Source organism: Nelumbo lutea, chromosome 6, assembly GCF_056320005.1.
Source record: "Nelumbo lutea isolate HS-2025 chromosome 6, American lotus-T2T, whole genome shotgun sequence".
In the NCBI taxonomy this organism is placed as follows: Eukaryota; Viridiplantae; Streptophyta; class Magnoliopsida; order Proteales; family Nelumbonaceae; genus Nelumbo; species Nelumbo lutea.
This window is the reverse complement of record NC_142689.1, coordinates 38,669,727-38,689,629: the sequence shown is the minus strand read 5'-3', so window position 1 is coordinate 38,689,629 and position 19,903 is coordinate 38,669,727. Positions and strand designations below refer to the sequence as shown.

The 19,903-nt window shown below is 40.6% G+C and overlaps 1 protein-coding gene across 2 annotated transcripts in view; it reads left to right on the top strand.

Annotated features, from left to right (window-relative positions):
- LOC148848634 (glutamate--cysteine ligase, chloroplastic) overlaps positions 1–19,412 on the top strand; it is a 31,862-nt gene extending 12,450 nt beyond the window's left edge. For both annotated transcript variants that reach the window (XM_088952559.1, XM_088952558.1), the window contains exons 6-15: positions 242–310; positions 390–460; positions 554–622; positions 11,936–12,029; positions 12,157–12,246; positions 12,346–12,426; positions 12,834–12,926; positions 17,872–17,952; positions 18,032–18,116; positions 19,128–19,412. In XM_088952559.1, coding sequence (XP_088808685.1) covers positions 242–310; positions 390–460; positions 554–622; positions 11,936–12,029; positions 12,157–12,246; positions 12,346–12,426; positions 12,834–12,926; positions 17,872–17,952; positions 18,032–18,109 — 726 coding nt within the window. In that variant the 3' untranslated portion in view covers positions 18,110–18,116; positions 19,128–19,412. The remainder of the gene's footprint in view (positions 1–241; positions 311–389; positions 461–553; positions 623–11,935; positions 12,030–12,156; positions 12,247–12,345; positions 12,427–12,833; positions 12,927–17,871; positions 17,953–18,031; positions 18,117–19,127) is intronic.
- Positions 19,413–19,903: the final 491 nt, after the last annotated feature.

Here is a 19,903-nt window from a genome sequence, read left to right as displayed (position 1 = left end):
GAGATAACTATCACATGCATGGTGAATGGTGATCACTTTTTTCCAACCTGGAATTTTTAAGGCTTCCTTTCAGATGTTCTGTGAAGTCTTATATTTTCACAATTTCATCGGAAGATATCCATCCATTTTCATGATTTTTTTTCTTTTGATTGGTGAGGACTTAGTTACTGTTGAGATGTTGTGATAGGACCTTTTTTAATTAGTCAAGAAACTAATGGATGAAAGTTTCTCCTTTTTCTAGGTTAATCTGGACTTCAGTTCTGAGTCTGACATGATCAGGAAATTTCGTGCTGGTCTTGCTCTGCAACCTGTGAGAAACTTGAACTGTTATAATCTCACTGAAACTTCCCTTGTTTCATATCATTTAACAACTATAGCATTTGAAACAGATTGCCACAGCAGTTTTTGCAAATTCACCTTTTACTGAAGGAAAACCAAATGGTTATCTCAGCATGAGAAGGTTTTGTATCTATTAGCTTCTTTATTTGTTGTGAACAATTCTGTAATATGTTCTGTAGATATTGTCTATTAATCTTTTGGCATTGTCTGACAGCCACATTTGGACTGACACTGATAACAATCGCACTGGCATGCTTCCTTTTGTTTTTGATGACCCATTTGGGTAAGAATTTTGTTCTGTTGATCAAGAAAGTAAAAGGAAAACAAAGGTAACGTTAACTTCTTGTCATGTCAATAATAAACATTATATTTTGTCTTTAGATACCAATGTCCTTCCTCTTCTCTGATAGAATACTTGCAACTGGTCACTTCTTCCTGGTCATTTCAACCCTTGTTTAAGTCTTTAATATATATAATTTTAACTTTTTTGAAAAAAATATTAAATAATATAAATAATCTTATGATTAGCAATTCAATTGGATTCAACCTTCTCCATAATTAGGGATACAATTATGAGTTTCAAAGCATTGATTGGGGGCTAAGTGGTCAGCCTGGGGTGTCATTTTTTTCCTTGGTGTTGTTGCTATTATTTGTACTCTTTCTATATTTTCTGCTTTTGATCAACAATCTTGATTGTGGTGATTCGTGGGGATTGAGGGAGAGAGAGAAAGGGAGAGAGAGGGAGAGAGAGGTATGGTTGAGTGGAAAAAAGTCACTCCTGGCAACCGCCAGTTTTCTATTTATATTTTCATAAAAGAGTCTGAAATTACAAGTATGCCCCTGGCGGCATATCTAGAAATAAAATAATAAGAAAAAAGGAAAGAAGAAGAAAAAAACAAGTAACTGTAACTGTAATTGTAGCTATTAAATAAGCCTTACAATACTCCCCCTCAAGTTGGGCTGAAGATGTCTATCATGCCCAGCTTGTCACATAACTCATTGTGCCGCGAGCACGGAATCCCCTTTGTAAGGACATCAGCAAATTGTTCCTTGGAGTTGACATAAGGAATGCAAATATCCATTTTTTCCAGTTTCTCCCTTATGAAGTGTTTGTCCACCTCAATATGCTTGGTCCTCTCATGTAGGACTGGATTGCTGCAATGTTTATTGCAGCTTTGTTGTCACAGTAAAGGGACATAGGGCTGTGAACAACAACTCCATGCTCCCCTAGAAGGTTCTTTAGCCAAAGGACTTCAGTCACTCCATGTGCCATAGCTCTACAAATGTGGATTACCCACTAGTGGACTTTCTATCATCCACAACTCCTGCCCAATCAGCATCTGTAAAGACTTCCACCTTTAGGTGATTGTGTTTACTGAATTGTAGGGCTGCTCCTGGATATTTCTCAAGTATCTAAGAACTCTCTCTGCTACCTCCATGTGTGGCTTCTTAGGAGAGTGCATAAACTAGCTCAGGACCCCAACGGAGTAGGCAATGTCTGGACGGGTCATGGACAGATAAATCAACTTTCCCACTAACTTTTGGAACTGCTTCACATCTTTCATAGGTTCACCAACACAGTCACCTAGCTTGTGGTCCACATCCATAGGAGTATCTGTCGGCCTTACACCTAATTTACCTGTATCCCGTAATAGATCAATGGTGTATTTCCTTTGGGAGACAAAGATACCCTTTTTTTAGTGGGCAACTTCAATCCCAAGGAAATACTTCAGGAGTCCTAGATCTTTCACTTCAAATTTTAATGCAAGGAATTGTTTCAAGTTCTATATCTCTAAGCTCCAACTTCCTGTAATGATGATATCGTCTACATACACTATCAATACAACAACCTGCTCCTGACATCTCTTCACAAAAAGTGTATGATCTGACTGACATTGTTTGAAACCCATCTCTTGAACTGCCATGTGAAACTTACTGAACCAGGCTCTGGGAGACTGTTTTAAGCCATAGAGAGACTTCCGTAGCTTGCACACCTTATTTTCACTCCCCTTGGAACAGAATCCAGGAGGCTGAATCATGTATACCTCTTCTTCTAAGTCACCATTCAGGAAAGCATTCTTTATGTCCAGTTAATGCAGTTCCTAGTCAAAATTAGCAACTAAGGACAGGAGAACCCTAATCGAGTTCATCTTAGCCACCGGGGCAAAAGTCTCATCATAGTCAACCCCATGTACTTGTGTGTACCCTTTGGCTACTAGTCTTGCTTTGTACCTTTCAACTGTTCCATCTGCCTTGTGCTTAACTGTGAACACCCATCTGCACCCCACGGGGTCTTTCCCCTCTGGAGGATCCACCAATTCCCAAGTCTGATTTTTGTGGAGGGAATTAATCTCCTCCTTCATGGCATCTACCCATTCAAGGCATTTTAAGGATTCTATAACATTTTTGGGAACAGGGATGCAATCAACTACCGATAAGAAGTCTCGGTACGAGGGAGAAATGTGGTCATAGGAGACAAAGTGGGTAATGGGGTGTTTGGTAGTGCAGGACCTGACTCCCTTTCGTTGGGCAATAGGGATGTCAAGGTCATCCACAGTAGGAGTAGGGTGAGGCTATGGACTTACCTCCTGGGAGTCTGATGATGTCGGTTGCTCAGTGTTTGGCTGCTCCACATTTCTATCACCCTGTTGATCTCTTCATTGTGTACGTTGGAAGACACGGAAGGGAGTAAGGTCCGAAATAAAAGGAAGAGATACTTGTTTCTCCTCTTCCACACTACGACTCTCTCTGAGGAGGAGGGGGGAAGAATGGCTCGGACTCAAAGAAGGACACGTCCATAGACACAAAGACTTTACGACTAACTGGGTCAAAGCACCGATACCCCTTTTGAGAGGAGGGGTACCCCAAAAAAACACAAGGAATGGACCGAGGGTCTAACTTACCTCGGGATGGAGACAAATCATGGACAAAGGCTCGACAACCAAAGACTCGTGGGGATGGAAAATAAAGGAGACTGAGGGTATAACAACTGATGGAGGGCATGCGGTTGATGACATACGCAGCTGCAACTATAGCATCCACCCAAAACCTCTTTGGGACATTCATGTGTAACATCATCCCGCGAGCTACCTCAAGAAGATGTTTGCTTTTCCTTTCTGCAACACCATTTTGTTGTGGTGTTCTGGCGCATGAGCTCCTATGAATAGATCCGTGGGAGGTGAAGAACTCATTGAGCTCCCCATGGAAGTACTCCTTCGCATTATCAGATTGGAAGATTTGTATTTCAACATGGAACTGCGTAAACACCATCCTCTGGAAGTCTTTCACTATCTTCGGAACCTCGTCTCTGCTACGCATAGGAATCACCCATGTATAGCAAGAGTAATCATCGATCAATGTAATAAAGTAGTACTTATATCCACCCTCAGATATTACATTGGTACGTCCCCATACATCAGAATACACAACATGAAAAGGAACATTTGATCTTTTATTGCTTGAGTGAAAAGTTGTTCTACATTGTTTGCTCAACTGACACATTTGACACATGAACTCTGACACTGAACATGACTTAAATAAAACTGGAAACAAACATTTTATTATGTCGAAAGAAACATGACCTAAACGACTATGCCACAAGAAGATTTGACTCTTACTTGATTGACTATGCGACTCTGAGGATGAAAGCAAGAGACCAGCTTTGTTGTTGAGAATGTAGAGACCATCCACTAGGCTTCCTCTACCAATCGTCCTCCCAGAAGTTAGATCCTGAAAAACACATGAGTCAGCAAAAAAAGTCACACTACAATTCAAGGAGCTTGTAATGCTACTAATTGAAAGCAAGTTTATGGGAAGCTGAGGGACATGCAATACACAATTCAGGTTAAGGCCATGGGGAAGGGATATGGATCCTTGGCCTGCATTGGAAGAAAAAGAACCATCTGCAAGTCTCACTCTATCCCTTTCTGACAAAAGGCTATAAGACTAGAATAAGTTAGGCTTACCGGTCATGTGGTTGGAAGCCCCTGAGTCAATGATCCAAGGGGAATCTGTGGGAGTGGCATGGAATGCAGAAGCCATATTACCTGAAGTAGATGCAAATGAAGTAGAGGGAGTATCAGTGACTGAGCTGTCTATTTGCCACAAGGCCCTACCATAAGATTCCAGGTGCTCTCTGAATGAATTCATTATATCCTCCTTGGGGTCAGACTTATTAGGGTGGTCCTGGGTGCTACCGGCAGCTTGAGTGTCTTGGGTTGCCACATGTGTTGTGCTCATTTTCTTCAAATGACTTTTACCCTGTTCTTGATTCTTTGCTGCACACTTGGGTTTCCCGTGGATGTCCCAACCAGTGTCACGAGTATGCTGAGAACACCTACAGTGGGTACAGAATAGCTTATCTTTATCATCTGCCTTCTTAGGGTCAATTTTCTTTCCTGTTGAGCTATTATTCATTGCAGCCAAGGCAACTTGTTGCTCCCCCTCAGCTGTAACCATCACATTCCACCTGCTTTCTTCAGATTGGACAAGGGAGTATACCTCGTGAACCGTAGGCAACTCTTTGCTTCCTAGGATCTACGCCCTAAACGGTTCATATGCAGGGTTCAATCCCAACAAAAAAGCAAACACTCATTGCTGAGAGACCAACTTCCTATAGGCCTTAGCATCATCATCGTGCTTCCACTCTATGGACTGATAATGGTTCAACTCCTTTCATATGGAGGTAAGGGCTGAATAGTATGAGGACAAGCTACGGTTTCCCTGTTTACATGTTGAGGATTCAGCTTGCAACTGGTAAACTTTGGCGTAATGCCTTTGCTCAGAATAGGTAGTTTTGGCCTGTTCCCAGATCTCATTGGCGGTGTCTTCCCACATGAAATTCTTTTTCACATCAGGTTCCATGGCTGCGAGGAGCCAAGACATCAACTGTTTTCTTGGTCCCACCTATCATGTTCAGCCGTCTCACCCTTGGGTTCCTTCACCCTTCCATTGATGTAACCAGCTTTACCCCTTGCTGTTACATGGAGTTTTACACTCTTAGCCCACTCCAGGTAGTTCAGCCCGTTTAAAGGGGTAATTAGCATGGGAAAAACCATGTTTTCACCTCCCAACCCCGCTGTGCTGCGGGTTGGTGTAGCCCTTGATGAGGTTAATGACTTGCCATTGAATACTACTAAAAAACAGTCCAAATATCACCCAACAACACAGCCGCCACAATCAGAATGTGAACAACTCAGGTTTTACTCCTAGAAAGTGAGCAAAAGAACACTAAATATTGCTGAGAACACAGGGAATACTGCTGAGAACAAGGGGTTCAGTCAACACAACGTCCAAACAGAACAATAAACCAGTCCGGTAATCGGTTCAGCACAACCAATACAGACATTATAATCAGTCTGACTGTAGTTCACACACTCTAACCATCCAACATCCAAACAAATAGCTATATAATCAAGGCATGAACCCTACGCACCATAGGCCAAAGAAGGCTGAAGCACACTGAAACAAAAAACACACCTGTTCAGCACTTGTACGAAGGTGCTAATCTGAAGTTGACTTCACAGCATCGAACAGAGGAGTTTGCACCAGCATCACCCTTCTCTGACTAGGGTTTTCTTGCTGTTACAGCCAGGAAGAAGGAATCACAAAGCTGCCGCCAGAAACTACTAGGGTTTCCCAAAAAAAAAACTGCCGCCAGACACTGGTAGGGTTTCTGCAGAACCAGCCGCCAGAAACTGCTAGGGTTTCTGCAGAACCAGCCGCCAGAAACCTGCTAGGGTTTCTGCAGAAACAGCCACGTCCAAACACTTTTAAGAACAGGGCAGGAGGGATCATAGGTCTTTTTCAACCCAGAGAACCTGCTCTGATACCATGTGGTGATTCATGGGGATTGGGAGAGAGAGAGAAAGAGAGAGAGGGAGAGAGAGGTACGGTTGAGAGGAAAAAAGTCACTCCTGGCAGCCGCCAGTTTTCTATTTATATTAACTTCATAAAAGAGTTTGAAATTACAAGTATGCCCCTGGCAGCATATCCTAGAAATAAAATAATAAGAAAAAAGGAAAGAAGAAGAAAAAAACAAGTAACTGTAATTATAACTGTAGCTATTACAACAGCCCCTTACAACATTGATCTAGTCTTGGGTTTGGTTGAGTTTGCAAACTTCTCATACCTCTCCCAACCTTTGGTTCAGTTCGGTCAGCTACTTTCTGATTGAGCCCACCTCAACTGACAGTAAGCATTAACAGATCAGTGACAGTCAACTAAGATGGCTTAATTTTGTGATGTTGCAATGGACTACTGGGAAAGCTAAGAGCCTAAGAATAAAACAAAAAAAAAAAGAAAGAAAACAAGTGATACATGGAGAACTAAAGTAGCATTAATAGGTTTTAGGTATATGTTCATTAATGTGAATGGAATATCAACAGATGCACTAAGTAGAAGGGATTATTATGTGGGAGTTGAAGCATCTAAAAGGTGGATGGCTATGCTAAAAAGGCTGTTTGAAATGGTGAGAAAATACTTGATAACTTCTGATTTTATAGAGTCGTGTCATTGAATAGAGTGGAATTGCAGAACATGATTCACTTGGCCAAAATCCCTAATAGTTGAGATGTGGCTCAGTTTAGTTGAGCATGTTGGAAGTTTGAATCTTACTTCCCTGTTGGAACATTTTCTTCTTTATATATTGTTAACAGGTGTAATATATGTACTGTTCACAGACTTAGTACCCGCAGGGGTATTTTTGTAATTCTGTAGACATATTGTTATGTACGGCCAGAATAGTATAAATGCAAAGCTTCACTCGACTGAAGCTAAGTTTTTGAGGCCTTAACTCTGTAGCCTCTTCTTCTTCTTCTTCTTCTTCTTCCCTTCTTCTCCTTCTCCTTCTGCTCAACATGGTATCAGAGCAGGACTGTCCAGGCCTGGAAAATAACCAACTGAGGTCTCTCTCCACTGCTGCATAGAAGCTATAGTCCTGATGCTTGAAGACAAGGAGAGGAAGCATTCTCTAGTACTGTGGATTGTCTCCACTGTCGAGTTGGGTTCTGCTACATGAAAGCTGACTGTTCAACTTCCTGGTGTAGAAAAAAGGGGTTCTGCTACTGACTGTTCAACTTCCAGCCTTAGGTGCTGGTAGCTGGTGTTGCTCGGCTAAGAAGTCTATGGAAATCCATCCGAGATGTTCGAAGGAAGGTTCTGTCCTGAAGAGAAGTTCGAATCCATGACTGTTCTACCTATTCACAGTTCGGGTGACATAGGGACTGAAACTTTTTTTTTCTTTTCCTGTTTATGGCTCTCTTCTTGCATGACTGTTAATGTCCCAAAATCTGTGTAGGGACTGTTCCCCTTCCTCCAAGTGTATGCTGTTCTATTCAACTCTCCAAGGGACTGTGGTTGAACCCTAGACCCTAAGTGACTGTTCGGTTGTCCTGGAAAGTGGATATCAGCCGACTAGGTGTGGTGTGCCACCACTTGTATTACTGTTTTTACTGAGTTTTTTTTTTTTTTTTTCTTTCTTGGTTGAGAAACTGTATTGAAGTTGCAAAACTATAGATCATTCAGATCTGGTTACACTGCAAGAGCAGTTTGTATATTGTTCAGTGGACTCCTACACAGTGTAGGTCATACATCCTAGTATTGCAGCTGCAGTGTTTGTGTTTGGTTCTCTATGAAACTGAAAATTCAGCAAGTGCCTAGTTGTGGACTGTAACAGCTCTGTAAGGAAGTGTATCTATGTTTTTTGAGTACTTCTAAACCTAGAATCATAAATAAAGAAAGATTGTGGTGCACTAATTGTCAGAGGCCCCAACACACCAAGGATACTTGTTGGGATCTCCATGGGAAACCAAAGTGGGTTCAGGATTTACCTAAGAAGCAAGGCTCAGATGTAATTAGAAGACCCGGACAACAAGGTACCAAGAAACACCACATGGCAATAATGGTTTCTCGGAAGAATCAGCCCTCCACTTCTACTGTGCCTCAAACACCACATAGCCAACACAACTACTCTGGATCAGACCCAAGGGAGGATATTGTAAACTCCACCACCTCTTTTTGATCCATATCAGGTAATTCTGCCACTGCTTTCCATGCTGCCTCACACAACCTTGACTCTCCATGGATCATCGATTTTGGAGCGTCAAAACACATGACTGGTATGTCCTCTTACTTTCAAACTTATCACCCTCTTTCCGGAAGAGATAAAGTGAGACTAGCTGATGCACACTTCCATAGTTGGTCAAGGAACTCTCTCTCTTCCCCTCGGCCTTACTCTTTCTGATGTTCTTCATGTTCCAAAATTCCCAATGAATTTGTTCTTAGTCAGTAGTATTACAAATTCCTTGAACTGTTCTGTGACTTTTTTCCTTACCTATTGTGTAATTCAGGATCTAGCCTCGGGGAGGACGATTGGTAGGGGTCTTATGGTTGATGGACTCTGCATGCTGGAGAATACGGCTGGCCTTCATGTTACAAAGTCTATGAGTCAGCTCAAAAAGAGTAAAATGTATTTGTGGCATTGTCGTCTGGGTCATTTGTCTTTTGAAACCTTAAAATTGGTTTTCCCAGAACTGTGTAAGTCAATGTCTGCTTCTAATTTTTCCTGTCAAACGTGTCAATTAAGCAAGCATTGTAGAACTCAATTCCCTCAAAGAAATAGTAAATCTGAGTTTCCTTTTCACATTATGCATTCTGATGTGTGGGGCCCTGTTACTTTACCTTTTGAGAGTGGCTACAAGTACTTCATTACCTTCATTGACGATTATTCCAGATACATTTGGGTATATCCAATGCGAACCCGTGAGGAAGTACCAAAAATTATCCAAGATTTTCAGCGGATGGTCTTCACCCAATTTCAGACTGAGATTCAAATATTCTAGTCAGACAATGCAAAAGAGTTTTTTCATAGTGACCTCACGGAGTTCTTTGCTTCACATGGCTCTCTTCATCAGAGCTCTTGTACCCGTACGCCACAACAAAATGGTGTGGCTGAACGGAAGAACCGACACCTCCTTGAAGTGGCACGGGGTTTACTTCTCCACATGAATGTTCCCAAACGATTTTGGCTTGAGGCTGTCCTTTGTTCTACATACCTCATTAACCGAATGCCCTCTCGTTGGTTAGAGTACAAAGCCCCACATCAGCTTCTCTTTCCTAAGGCCCCCTTCTTTCTATCCCTCCTCGTGTTTTTGGTTGTCGGTGCTTTGTCCAAAACCTATCTCCCACCTGGGGGAAATTGGACTCTCGTGCTACCCCATGTATATTTCTTGGCTACTCATTCTCTCAGAAAGGGTATCGTTGCTTTGATCCTGTTTCTCAGAGATTCTATGTCTCCATGGATGTTACCTTCTTTGAAGATGAGCCCTTCTTTCCTATTTCTCCTCAGGGGGAGTGTAGGCATGAGGAGAAACTGGTTCAGCTTCCTCCTCTTCCTAATCCTTCTCCTTCTCCCCCTTCTCTTCCTGATCCTCCACCTTTCCGTGTTTTTTCTCGTCGTCATAAAAGCCAACCAAGTTCAAGAGCTATGGAGAATCCAGAAGCTGTACCTCAAGTGCCATCAAACTCCTTGGGGGAAGATCATACCCTCTCAGGTAACTTGACTCCCAATGATAGTCCTGACCTCCCTGTTGCTAATGATCTTGACCTTCCCATTGCTTACAGGAAAGGTGTTAGGTTGTGCACCACAAAACACCCCATTTCCAACTTTGTCTCCTATGAGAACATCTCACCTTCATTTCGTGCCTTCCTTACCTCCATTGACAGTATCCCTATTCCCAAGAATGTGGCAGAAGCTCTCTTAGTACCAGAATGGACAAATGCCATGAAGGAAGAAATTGATGCTCTTCATAAGAATGACACGTGGGAACTTGTTGATCTCCCTAAGGGTAAGGTTCCAGTTGGATGTAAATGGGTGTTTACTGTTAAGCATGGGGCTGATGGAACTGTGCAGATGTATAAAGCTCGTTTAGTGGCAAAGGGCTTTACTCAAGTATATGGAGTTGATTATGCAGAAACCTTTGCCCCTATTGCCAAAATGAACTCTATTAGAGTACTTTTCTCTCTTGCTGCCAATCTGAATTGGGATCTACATCAGCTCGACATCAAGAATGCCTTCTTCAATGGTGACCTTGAAGAGGAAGTTTATATAGTTCAACCCCCCGGTTTTTTGGCTCAAGGAAGTGAACAGAAAGTGTGCAAGTTAAAGAAGTCTTTATATGGGCTGAAGCAATCACCAAGAGCTTGGTTTAGCAGATTTCATACTGCAAATCAGCAGAGGGGATACAAACAATGTTAGTCAGATCACACACTATTTGTAAAAAGGGTAGAAGGTAAAATGGCTGCCTAATAGTATATGTGGATGACATAATTGTTACTGGTGACTGGGAGGATGAAATTCAAAGTTTGAAGGGCTTCCTTGCCACTCAGTTCGAAGTGAAAGATCTAGGACCTGCCAAATACTTCCTTAGAATTGAGGTTGCCCAATCAAAAAAGGGTATCTTCATCTCCCAAAGGAAATATGTCCTAGACTTGCTTAAGGACACTGGAAAGATTGGGGTTAAACTAGCTGACTCTCCCATTGACCCCAACCATAAGTTAAGTGACAGCCAAGGTGAACCTCTTAAGGATGTGAAGCAATTTCAGAGGCTTGTAGGAAGATTGTTGTACCTCTCTATGACTCGTCCAAACATAGCATATGCTGTTGGTGTCCTCAGCCAGTTCATGCATGCACCTAGGTCCACCCATCTTGAAGCAACAGAGAGAGTACTTCGGTATCTTAAGAAGTTCCCAGGTGCTGGTTTATTATTCCAGAAACATGGACACTTGAGAGTTGAAATTTACACAGATGCGGATTGGGCAGGATCCCAGAGTGACAGAAGGTCTACTAGTGGTTACTGCACCTTTGTAGGAGGGAACCTTGTTACTTGGAGGAGTAAGAAGCAAACCGTGGTAGCTAGATCTAGTGCTGAAGCTGAGTATCGTGCAACGGCACACGGAGTAGCCGAAGGTATGTGGATAAAGAATCTATTGGGAGAGTTGGGTTTTCCAGTTGGTAAACCCATGACTCTGTGACAACAAGGCAGCTATCAATATCGCTGCCAACCCGGCGAAGTATGCACTCCATACATCAGCTCTGAAGACCAACTAGCAGACTTATTTACAAAAGGGCTAAACCATTCCAGACATCAAGGTCACTGTGACAAGTTGGGCATGATTGATATCTATGCCCCAACTTGAGGGGGAGTGTTAACAGGTGTAATATATATACTGTTCACAGACTTAGTACCCGCAGGGGTATTTTTGTAATTCTGTAGACATATTGTTATGTACGGCCAGAATAGTATAAATGCAAAGCTTCACTCGACTGAAACTAAGTTTTTGAGGCCTTAACTCTATAGCCTCTTCTTCTTCTTCTTCTTCTTCTTCTTCTTCCTTCTTCTTCCCTTCTTCTTCTCCTTCTCCTTCTGCTCAGCATATATAAAGTAATGAATTGGTGTGATATTCTATCTCAGTTATCCTACTCATTTTTTAAGATGTCATCCACAAGCAAAAAGCTGAACTTTTTTTTTTTTTTCTGAAAGGCATGCTCTTTCTTTTTAATGAGATGTAATTGATCTTTTTCTCCTTCGTTTTGCAGGTTTGAGCAGTATGTGGAATATGCTCTTGATGTTCCTATGTATTTTGTGTATCGAAATAAGAGATATATTGACTGTACTGGAATGTCTTTCCGGGTTTGTATCTATCCTTATAATTTGTCATGTAATTGCTTGCAAACTTCTTTCTTTAGTTGTGTTCTATATTCCTTGCCATAACATTAGCAGTTTACTTGAGACATTATTCTTTATTGTTTATTTTCAGGACTTTATGGCAGGAAAACTGCCTTCTATACCAGGCGAATTGCCAACTCTCAATGATTGGGAGAATCACCTAACTACAATTTATCCTGAGGTTTCTTATATTCACTTGAAGTGAAATTCTTGATTAAAATACCATTGCCTTTCCAAAAACAATAGATCAAATAAGCTATATGGTCCTCTTTCGATTCAGGTCAGGCTAAAGAGATACTTGGAAATGAGGGGTGCTGATGGGGGACCATGGAGGAGGTTGTGTGCATTGCCGGCATTTTGGGTATTTGATCTTTTTCAATCTCTTTATGTGGTTGTTCATGATTTGCTACTCATATATTGAGGCAGATGAAATAAATATAATTCAATATCCTTCTAACTAGAGCCTGAGATGACAACCGGGTTGAATAAATAAATAAATCCATGTATACTAACTAATTTGTTTTGAATCTTCCATGAGAAACACTCAACATAAGCAGGGACACATGCCATTTCCATGTTTTAGATGTTAATTGTTAATTTAGAATTACAACACCTATTTATCAGGATGTTTCCTCTCATATGGTCCCAAATCTTCTGATGTTTCTTGGGCCAAAGATTATGATATGTTAATTTTTTGAGCCTAATTACAAGAGAAAATTGAGTGCTTTTAAATTCAAGCAATATTTCCTGATTCTGTATCACATGCAGGTAGGCTTGTTGTATGATGAGATTTCACTACAAAATATTCTTGATATGACTGCTGATTGGACCTTGGAGGAAAGGGAGATGTTGAGGAATAAGGTACAACAAATATTTTACACAAGCATGTAAAGTATATAATCTTTTTTCATTGGAAAATGGAAATCCCCCCCAATAAATACACAAAAAATTCATTCATTTTTCAACAAGATTGGAGTTAATGTGGTTGGAATGGTTGAAACAAATGAAAAAACATCTGATGTGTTGAGCTTTACTTGGTTTTAGATATACTCTGGATGTTATTACCCACCAAATTTGTGCCATGCAGACTTGATGGGGATGGGGTGTTTTGTGTTGCAAGAATATCAAGCCGAAGGTGAAACTTTATAGAGTAGTAAAGGATGACCCCATGTCCCCAGTTTGAGTAGTAAAGGATGACCCCATGTCCCCATCTTTAGAAGGTCTTTTATCTGTCAAGCATCAAGTGGCATACCATTCAATGTTAGATTCCGTACTAAATTGTACTCCATGTCCCCAGTGTTCAAGAACATGGACTGGACGTAAAGCTGCTGAGTGTATTTGGTCACAGGTCGCTGAGCAATGTGCTTGATATGCTCAAGGAAAAAATGTGGAAAATATTAAATTTCAAATAGGGAAACCAGAATCTTATGATTCGTACTTTAGAAGAACAAAAATTATATAGTGTAGCACCAATTAGCATGGCTACATATGAGGTTTTGACCAAGGGCATGCTACTGGTCATTTCAAGTCATCAACTGGTTCAACTGTCTCCAGTCTGGTTCTTAAAATACTGGTTTGCCTTGCTCATAATTTTAACAAGATTCTTATAACTGGGACCCCTACTGTTTAGACCTTGTGGGTTGACCTCTAGTTGGTGATCCACCTCCAGAGACATGATATTCTCTTGTTTACTTATGCTGCTGATGGAGAGGTCAACATCTGTGTTCTATCTCCAAGGGGTTCCAGATATCTTATTGGAACTTCATACCTAGTAGCTGGTTTCTCCTAAATAGAGTGTTTTCCATGTGTTGTAACCCCAATTGTGGGAAGCATTAGTGGTTTATATGCTAGTCATGTTGAAGACCAATTATTGCACTAGCTAGGAGCCACTGGGTGCTGACTGAGAGATTTATAAAGAGAAGGTAAATGTCAAAATTGGCATGGTGTGGTGTAAGAAAAGACATACCAAGTCATTGCTTAATATCAAGTCACACTACTTTTAGCACATTGGTTAAAGACTTTGGAGCTGTACAAAGAGTTCTCTTTTGATGATATTATAAGGAATTGGTTTGCAGTGGTGAACTCTTCATCCTCAAAGACTGATTCAGGAAATTTGACTCCAGTAAGTTAAAGATATAATCTAAACTTTGATGGAATTTACTCTAGCAATCCAGGTCATTTGGGCATAGGTGGCCTGATAAGAGATTTAGAGGGAAGGATAATGACATTGTACTCTGAGCCAATAGGATTGGGCAACTCCTAAGTCCTAAGTGCTGAGGTTAGAAGTTTGAAGAAGCCGTTTCTCTTGTGCCCTGAGGGCTTTTATAGGGGCGTTCTTGTCAGATTGGGGATAACCGCCACTGGGCCCCTGCCATAGCTGTTACCTGTCAGCGCTGCACAAGTGGCCGTTGTAACGTACTCCGTCGGGTGAGTGACACGTCTCCAAAGGGCAGGCGCGCTTCCGCCTGCTGAGAGAAGTGGGTGCAGACTGTCGAAAGGACAGGGACTGCGCCGTCGGTTAGGGGACGTGGCACAGTCTGATCGGTACAGCCTGTCAGATGGAAGCTTCCTGAGGGACGCTCGTATTGCTCGTTCGCGAGCTACTTTGTAACGAGCTCGGAATGCTTCAGGGTTACCCTTAGTAGAGTTGGTCCTTGGGATGACTTATCTACTTGGGGGCTCGGGCGAGCTGGTTTCCCTAGCTCGTGAGCTAAAGTTGCTTTGGAATATCCCTTTCGGAGTAGCTTGGGGAACTCGGAGCTCACGTTGTGGCGAGCTCCTTCTTTTGCGAGCTATGATGTAGTGAGCTGCTTTATGGGCTCGTTTGTTAGAGGAGGTGGCTCTACTTCCCTCTCCCTCAGGGACATACTTGGGATTTTTGGCAACATGGGTTGTTTGGTTTTACTGATTCCAAGGTGGTTTTTCTCGCATGGGCGCCTTGGGCTATTACAGTCCCATTACGGCCATGCATTCTTCCCAAGCCTACATATGAAGGTCCATATCTCCATCCAGACACATAAGGTCCTGGAATTGTTGGTCGTTCACCCCCACTAGCATCACTAAGGACTCAACACTCTGTAGTTATCCCTAGAGGAGGATCCGCTAACCTGAACTTCCTTACCCTTTGGTGAAGACATGTTGAAAGTGATAAAAGAAAGAATGTAGGAATAGGCTTTTATGTCCGGTTCCCACAGACAACATCATTTGATGAGGATTAAATCGCATTGAGTCTCTACTGGCAATGATAGATTGGATAGTGTGAATTGAGGTCTGTTGGGTCATTTATGCAAGCTTGAACATGCTAGAGAGCCCGGGAGGATGGCCTGGGCAAGGGAACTTTGACGGTCAAGTTAGTACTAAGTTGCCAAAGAGAACTAGAGCTAGTTGGCAGAGATTCAGAGTTGAGTGCATAGTAGAGTATGTGTATTGGAAGAGTAAGCATACTGTTGGAGGGTGAAGGGTCACCCTTACATAGACTTCAAAGCTCGGTCGGGGCATGTCTAGCACATTTGGAGATGATAGGCCTTATGCATCCGTTGCTTATGGAGTATGCCTGCATAACATCGTAGTGACTCTTATCTGATTTCTCGTGAAGAGAAAGGAGGTGAGTTTACCATTGCCAGGTGGGCATCATGTCCGCAAACGTTTTAGGGGTGCTAAGTGGTGCGAATGGATAAGGAAAAACATTTCATGCAGGTCGAAGCCATCCTGAGGTCGATGTGACACCTCTAGTCACATGTTGCCTAGGTCAAAGAGGTAGGCCAGTGTTCGAATCAATCAATGTGATTTGTCAAGGATCATTCAGTCGAGGTTGTGCCACATGTGAAGTCGAGGTGTCGTTGGATGATTTTGGTCATCACATTGTAGCTTGTAATTGGAGGATCATTTTACCCTTCATCAATAACCTTAATAAAAATGATAGATAAATACTAAATTATCAATATGTTAATAAGTCAAGTATCTTTAACTAGTATTATCTTATTCTATCAAATTTACCATTTAAAACATAAAACATGATAAAAATTATATATATATATATATATATATATAATTGGTTCCGAGTCTGAAACGATTTGAGATAGGCAAGAACTGTAACCAACCCAATTATTAATCATGACAAAATCGTGGAACCAAAACCATTATAATTAGTTTGGGTCTATCGGGTAGGCCCAACCCATTGACATCCCTGCCAAACACATGACCTAATGCTCCCCACTACTAAATTAGGGTTGAAAATATATCGATTTTGATTGGATATAGGTAGATCCTAATTCGATTTGTTTATATTTGAATTCATACCAGATCTTCTCCATCTGATTTATAACTAATTCTAATCAAATTTGGATCATGACTAGATATAGAATAGTATAAATAAAATGGTAAAATACAAAAACCTCCCTTGAAGTTTCTAACAATCAAAAAAACCTCCCCTATACTTTAACTTTAGCAAAAACCTCCCTTCTATCTCCCTTCTATTTTCAAAAAAATTGACAAAAACCTCCCTTCCGTAAAATGACCGAGACGAAAAATGTTAAACCGATGATAATTTTATTTTCAAAATACCTATTTTACCCCTCTGCTTTTGACGCATGGCACAACCATGAGTTCTCTCTCTGTATCAATTATCAAGTTAAGAAGATCAACTTGTTGACTAATTCACTAAAGCATTATGCAAGCTGAGCTTATCACGGGATTATATATATATATATATACATATATGTAAATGTATGTTAAACAGTAAACTTTCATTAAAACATAAGATTAAGAAGTACAATTGACAATCACCCATAAAGAGTGTTGACCCCTTAGTTTAGCTCTATGACTACAACACAGCCAAAAAAAGAATGTTCCTATGGGTTCCCTGCTTTGCCGAAGTATCAGCTAGACTATTGGCTAACCTCCTGGACCATTTGAAGATTGCCCCCACTTCCCTTGCTAAGCAGAAAATTTCCCTCATTTGCTGTCTATAATTCCAAACCCCTGGCCGTTTGTTTGCATCCAGCCTACTAGCAACTTAGAATTTCTTTCAACCTTAATGTTTTGCAGTCCCCATTGCTTAGCCAGCCTCAGGCCTTGAAGTAAAGCCAATACCTCAGCTCCTAGTGAGTCACCCATACCTATTGGTCCAGAAAATAGAGTAATGAGTCTACTATCACCATCTGTAAAAGATCCCCCAACTCCAGAGGGACCCGGGTTACTCAAGGAGCTTCCATCAAAATTCAACTTGACTTTTCATTGTGCTGAAAGGGCTCCTTGCTGCTGAATAACATTTTTTATGGTTGAAGAATTGCCACTACAGACCAGCCTCTAAGAATGTCCTCAATCGAGTAGTCTCGGAATAACTCGTGTGTTTTCAGCCAATGTATAATCTTAATAGTTATGCTGTCAATCACTTGTTCCTTGGATCTCTCTCTCTCTGTCTACAGGTTTGTTCTTTCTGCAACCAGGGCTGTTCACAAACAATGGAAAAACTTGGCAACTTTTTAATATATCTCTTAACTAAAAATTTTGATCTAGCTGCTCTTCAAAACTAAGTTTGGATGGGAGCTATAACCTGAAAAGACAGGGTTGATTTATCTAAATAGGAGGTTTCTCATGCTGATATTTGTGGTGCCTGAATTTTCTTTTTATATTCAAGGATTATATTCAGTCTCACTGTGCTTAGTGTAGAAACAGTTAATCATCCCTTTGATGGCTTATGAAATGGCTAGCTTATCATTTGGTTTCTTAAGTTGAGACTTATATCCCACATCATTTTTTAAGGTGTTCATAGGAGGGATTTAATTCGGGAAATTATTGCATGTAGGTACCAAAGACTGGTCTTAAGACACCATTTCGAGATGGTTTGCTAAGGCATGTTGCAGAAGATGTTCTAAAGTTGGCCAAGGTAACTAGGAGAACAGTTTTGTCCTTGAAAATTTTATGAGATACATTCAAATGTATGATATTCATTTGATCTTCTGTAGGATGGCCTGGAAAGAAGAGGCTACAAAGAAACAGGGTTCTTGAAGGAAGTGGCTGAGTTAGTTAGCACAAGTAATTGATTTGGAGGTTGGCCTTGTTTTTCTTTTTAAGTTTCAAGTCTCAACTTCCATGAAATGTTCAAGATGCCTTGAGCACAGAGAGCATATGTGTTCACCAACAGTGGATTATATTACTATTGGGTTAAATCTTTATTTTTTTTCCATTTTTGTTGTTATTATATTCTAGTAGTACTGGCCTATTGCTTTTTACCCTGAGCCACTGATACATTTGTTTGTATCTATACAATAATAGCTGGTAAACTCACCATAAAATAAATTTCACTAAACTTATTTTTGCTCAGGGTGGTGATAGAATAGACCTGTGTTTTGCAGCCAATTTTGAAGCCATAGTCAGCTAGAATCGAACTGTGATCTTCTGGGCAGGGCACAACTCGAAACCTAGTTGTTCCCATGAATAAATATTGTGCTGCAATTGCCTAAGTTTTACATCTATAGGTGTTACGCATGTCTAATCTTCACATTCTATGAATTGGGAGTAATCTTATTAATTTATATAAAAATTGGTTCTTATTTTCTTCTTGCCCTAACCTGATTCTTCGTAACCAAGTTTAATTTTTTTAGTTGAAAACTTACTTTTTTAGCATTATGTTGGTTTACCAAAACAAATGTCAATTCTTTTGACTGTTCAAAGTACCTGTTTTCTATGTTTATATATGTATATATATATAACCTGTTTTCTATGGTTGATTGTGCTGTGCAAGACTTAAAGATGAACTTCTCCTGTTAAAATGTTCAGAGCTTTGATGTCCTTGCCATATGCAAATTAAGCTTTAGGGCATATCACCTGGGACTGGGTACTGGAACTTATTCAAGTTTGTAAATCTATAAGTCGATCCAATGCTTTGATATTATAGATCTAGATGCCCCTTTCCTCCACCCTTGCCTGAAAATGGGAAAAGGGATTACAGAGGCACACTCTATCCATATTAACTACTCTGGTCACTTTTTTAAAGTTCTTTGTCTCCTTTAATGATCCCTTTTCATTAAATGTGATGGAGGGATGCTTGTTTTATGGAAGGTGTAACACCAGCTGAGAAGCTTTTGGAATTATACCATGGGAGGTGGGGTCGATGTGTCGATCCTGTTTTTGAGGAGCTGCTATATTGAGGCGAGCTGAGGTTACTCAACTTTTTGGTTGTAATTTCTGTATTTTTCATTTTGTGGAGAAATTTTCTGTATTTTTCCAAAAAACATAGACAGTTATGGTTGTTATAATAATAACATTTCAGTAGAATGGGTTGTATTTCCTTGGCATTTAGTTCCCCATGATTTTCTCCAATCCAACATTTGACTATGACCAAAATTTTCTCTTCTTTGAGGTAATTTGTGAGCAAAATTAAAACATTTTGAGTTGATAAGTACTTTGAAATTCTAAAATCTTTACTGAAGTCTGGAACGTTGTATTGAACCCACACTATATATGTTTTAGACTCTGTACATACTTGTGCTCCATCTATCATGCATGTTTTAAAGACTATCAATTCCTGTGATTTTTGCTCATTTTCACTGGATTGTTAGTAGCTGAATTGCTGAAACTTATTAGAATTCTGATGTTCAACTTCACTTTTGGAGTTGAGGACATTGAGAGTTTGGGTGATCCAGTAATTAGATGGCTGTAATATTTTTGAGATGAAGCTTGTTTAGATTGTAAAAACAGAACTTCTGGGACATTGTAAAATGAGAGTTAAGCATCCATGATTTTGGAACTTGACGTATGAGTATTAATCTTACTCATTTCAGTACTTACGAGGGAATACTGCTTTACTAAGAAGCCAATTTCATAGTAAAATGAGG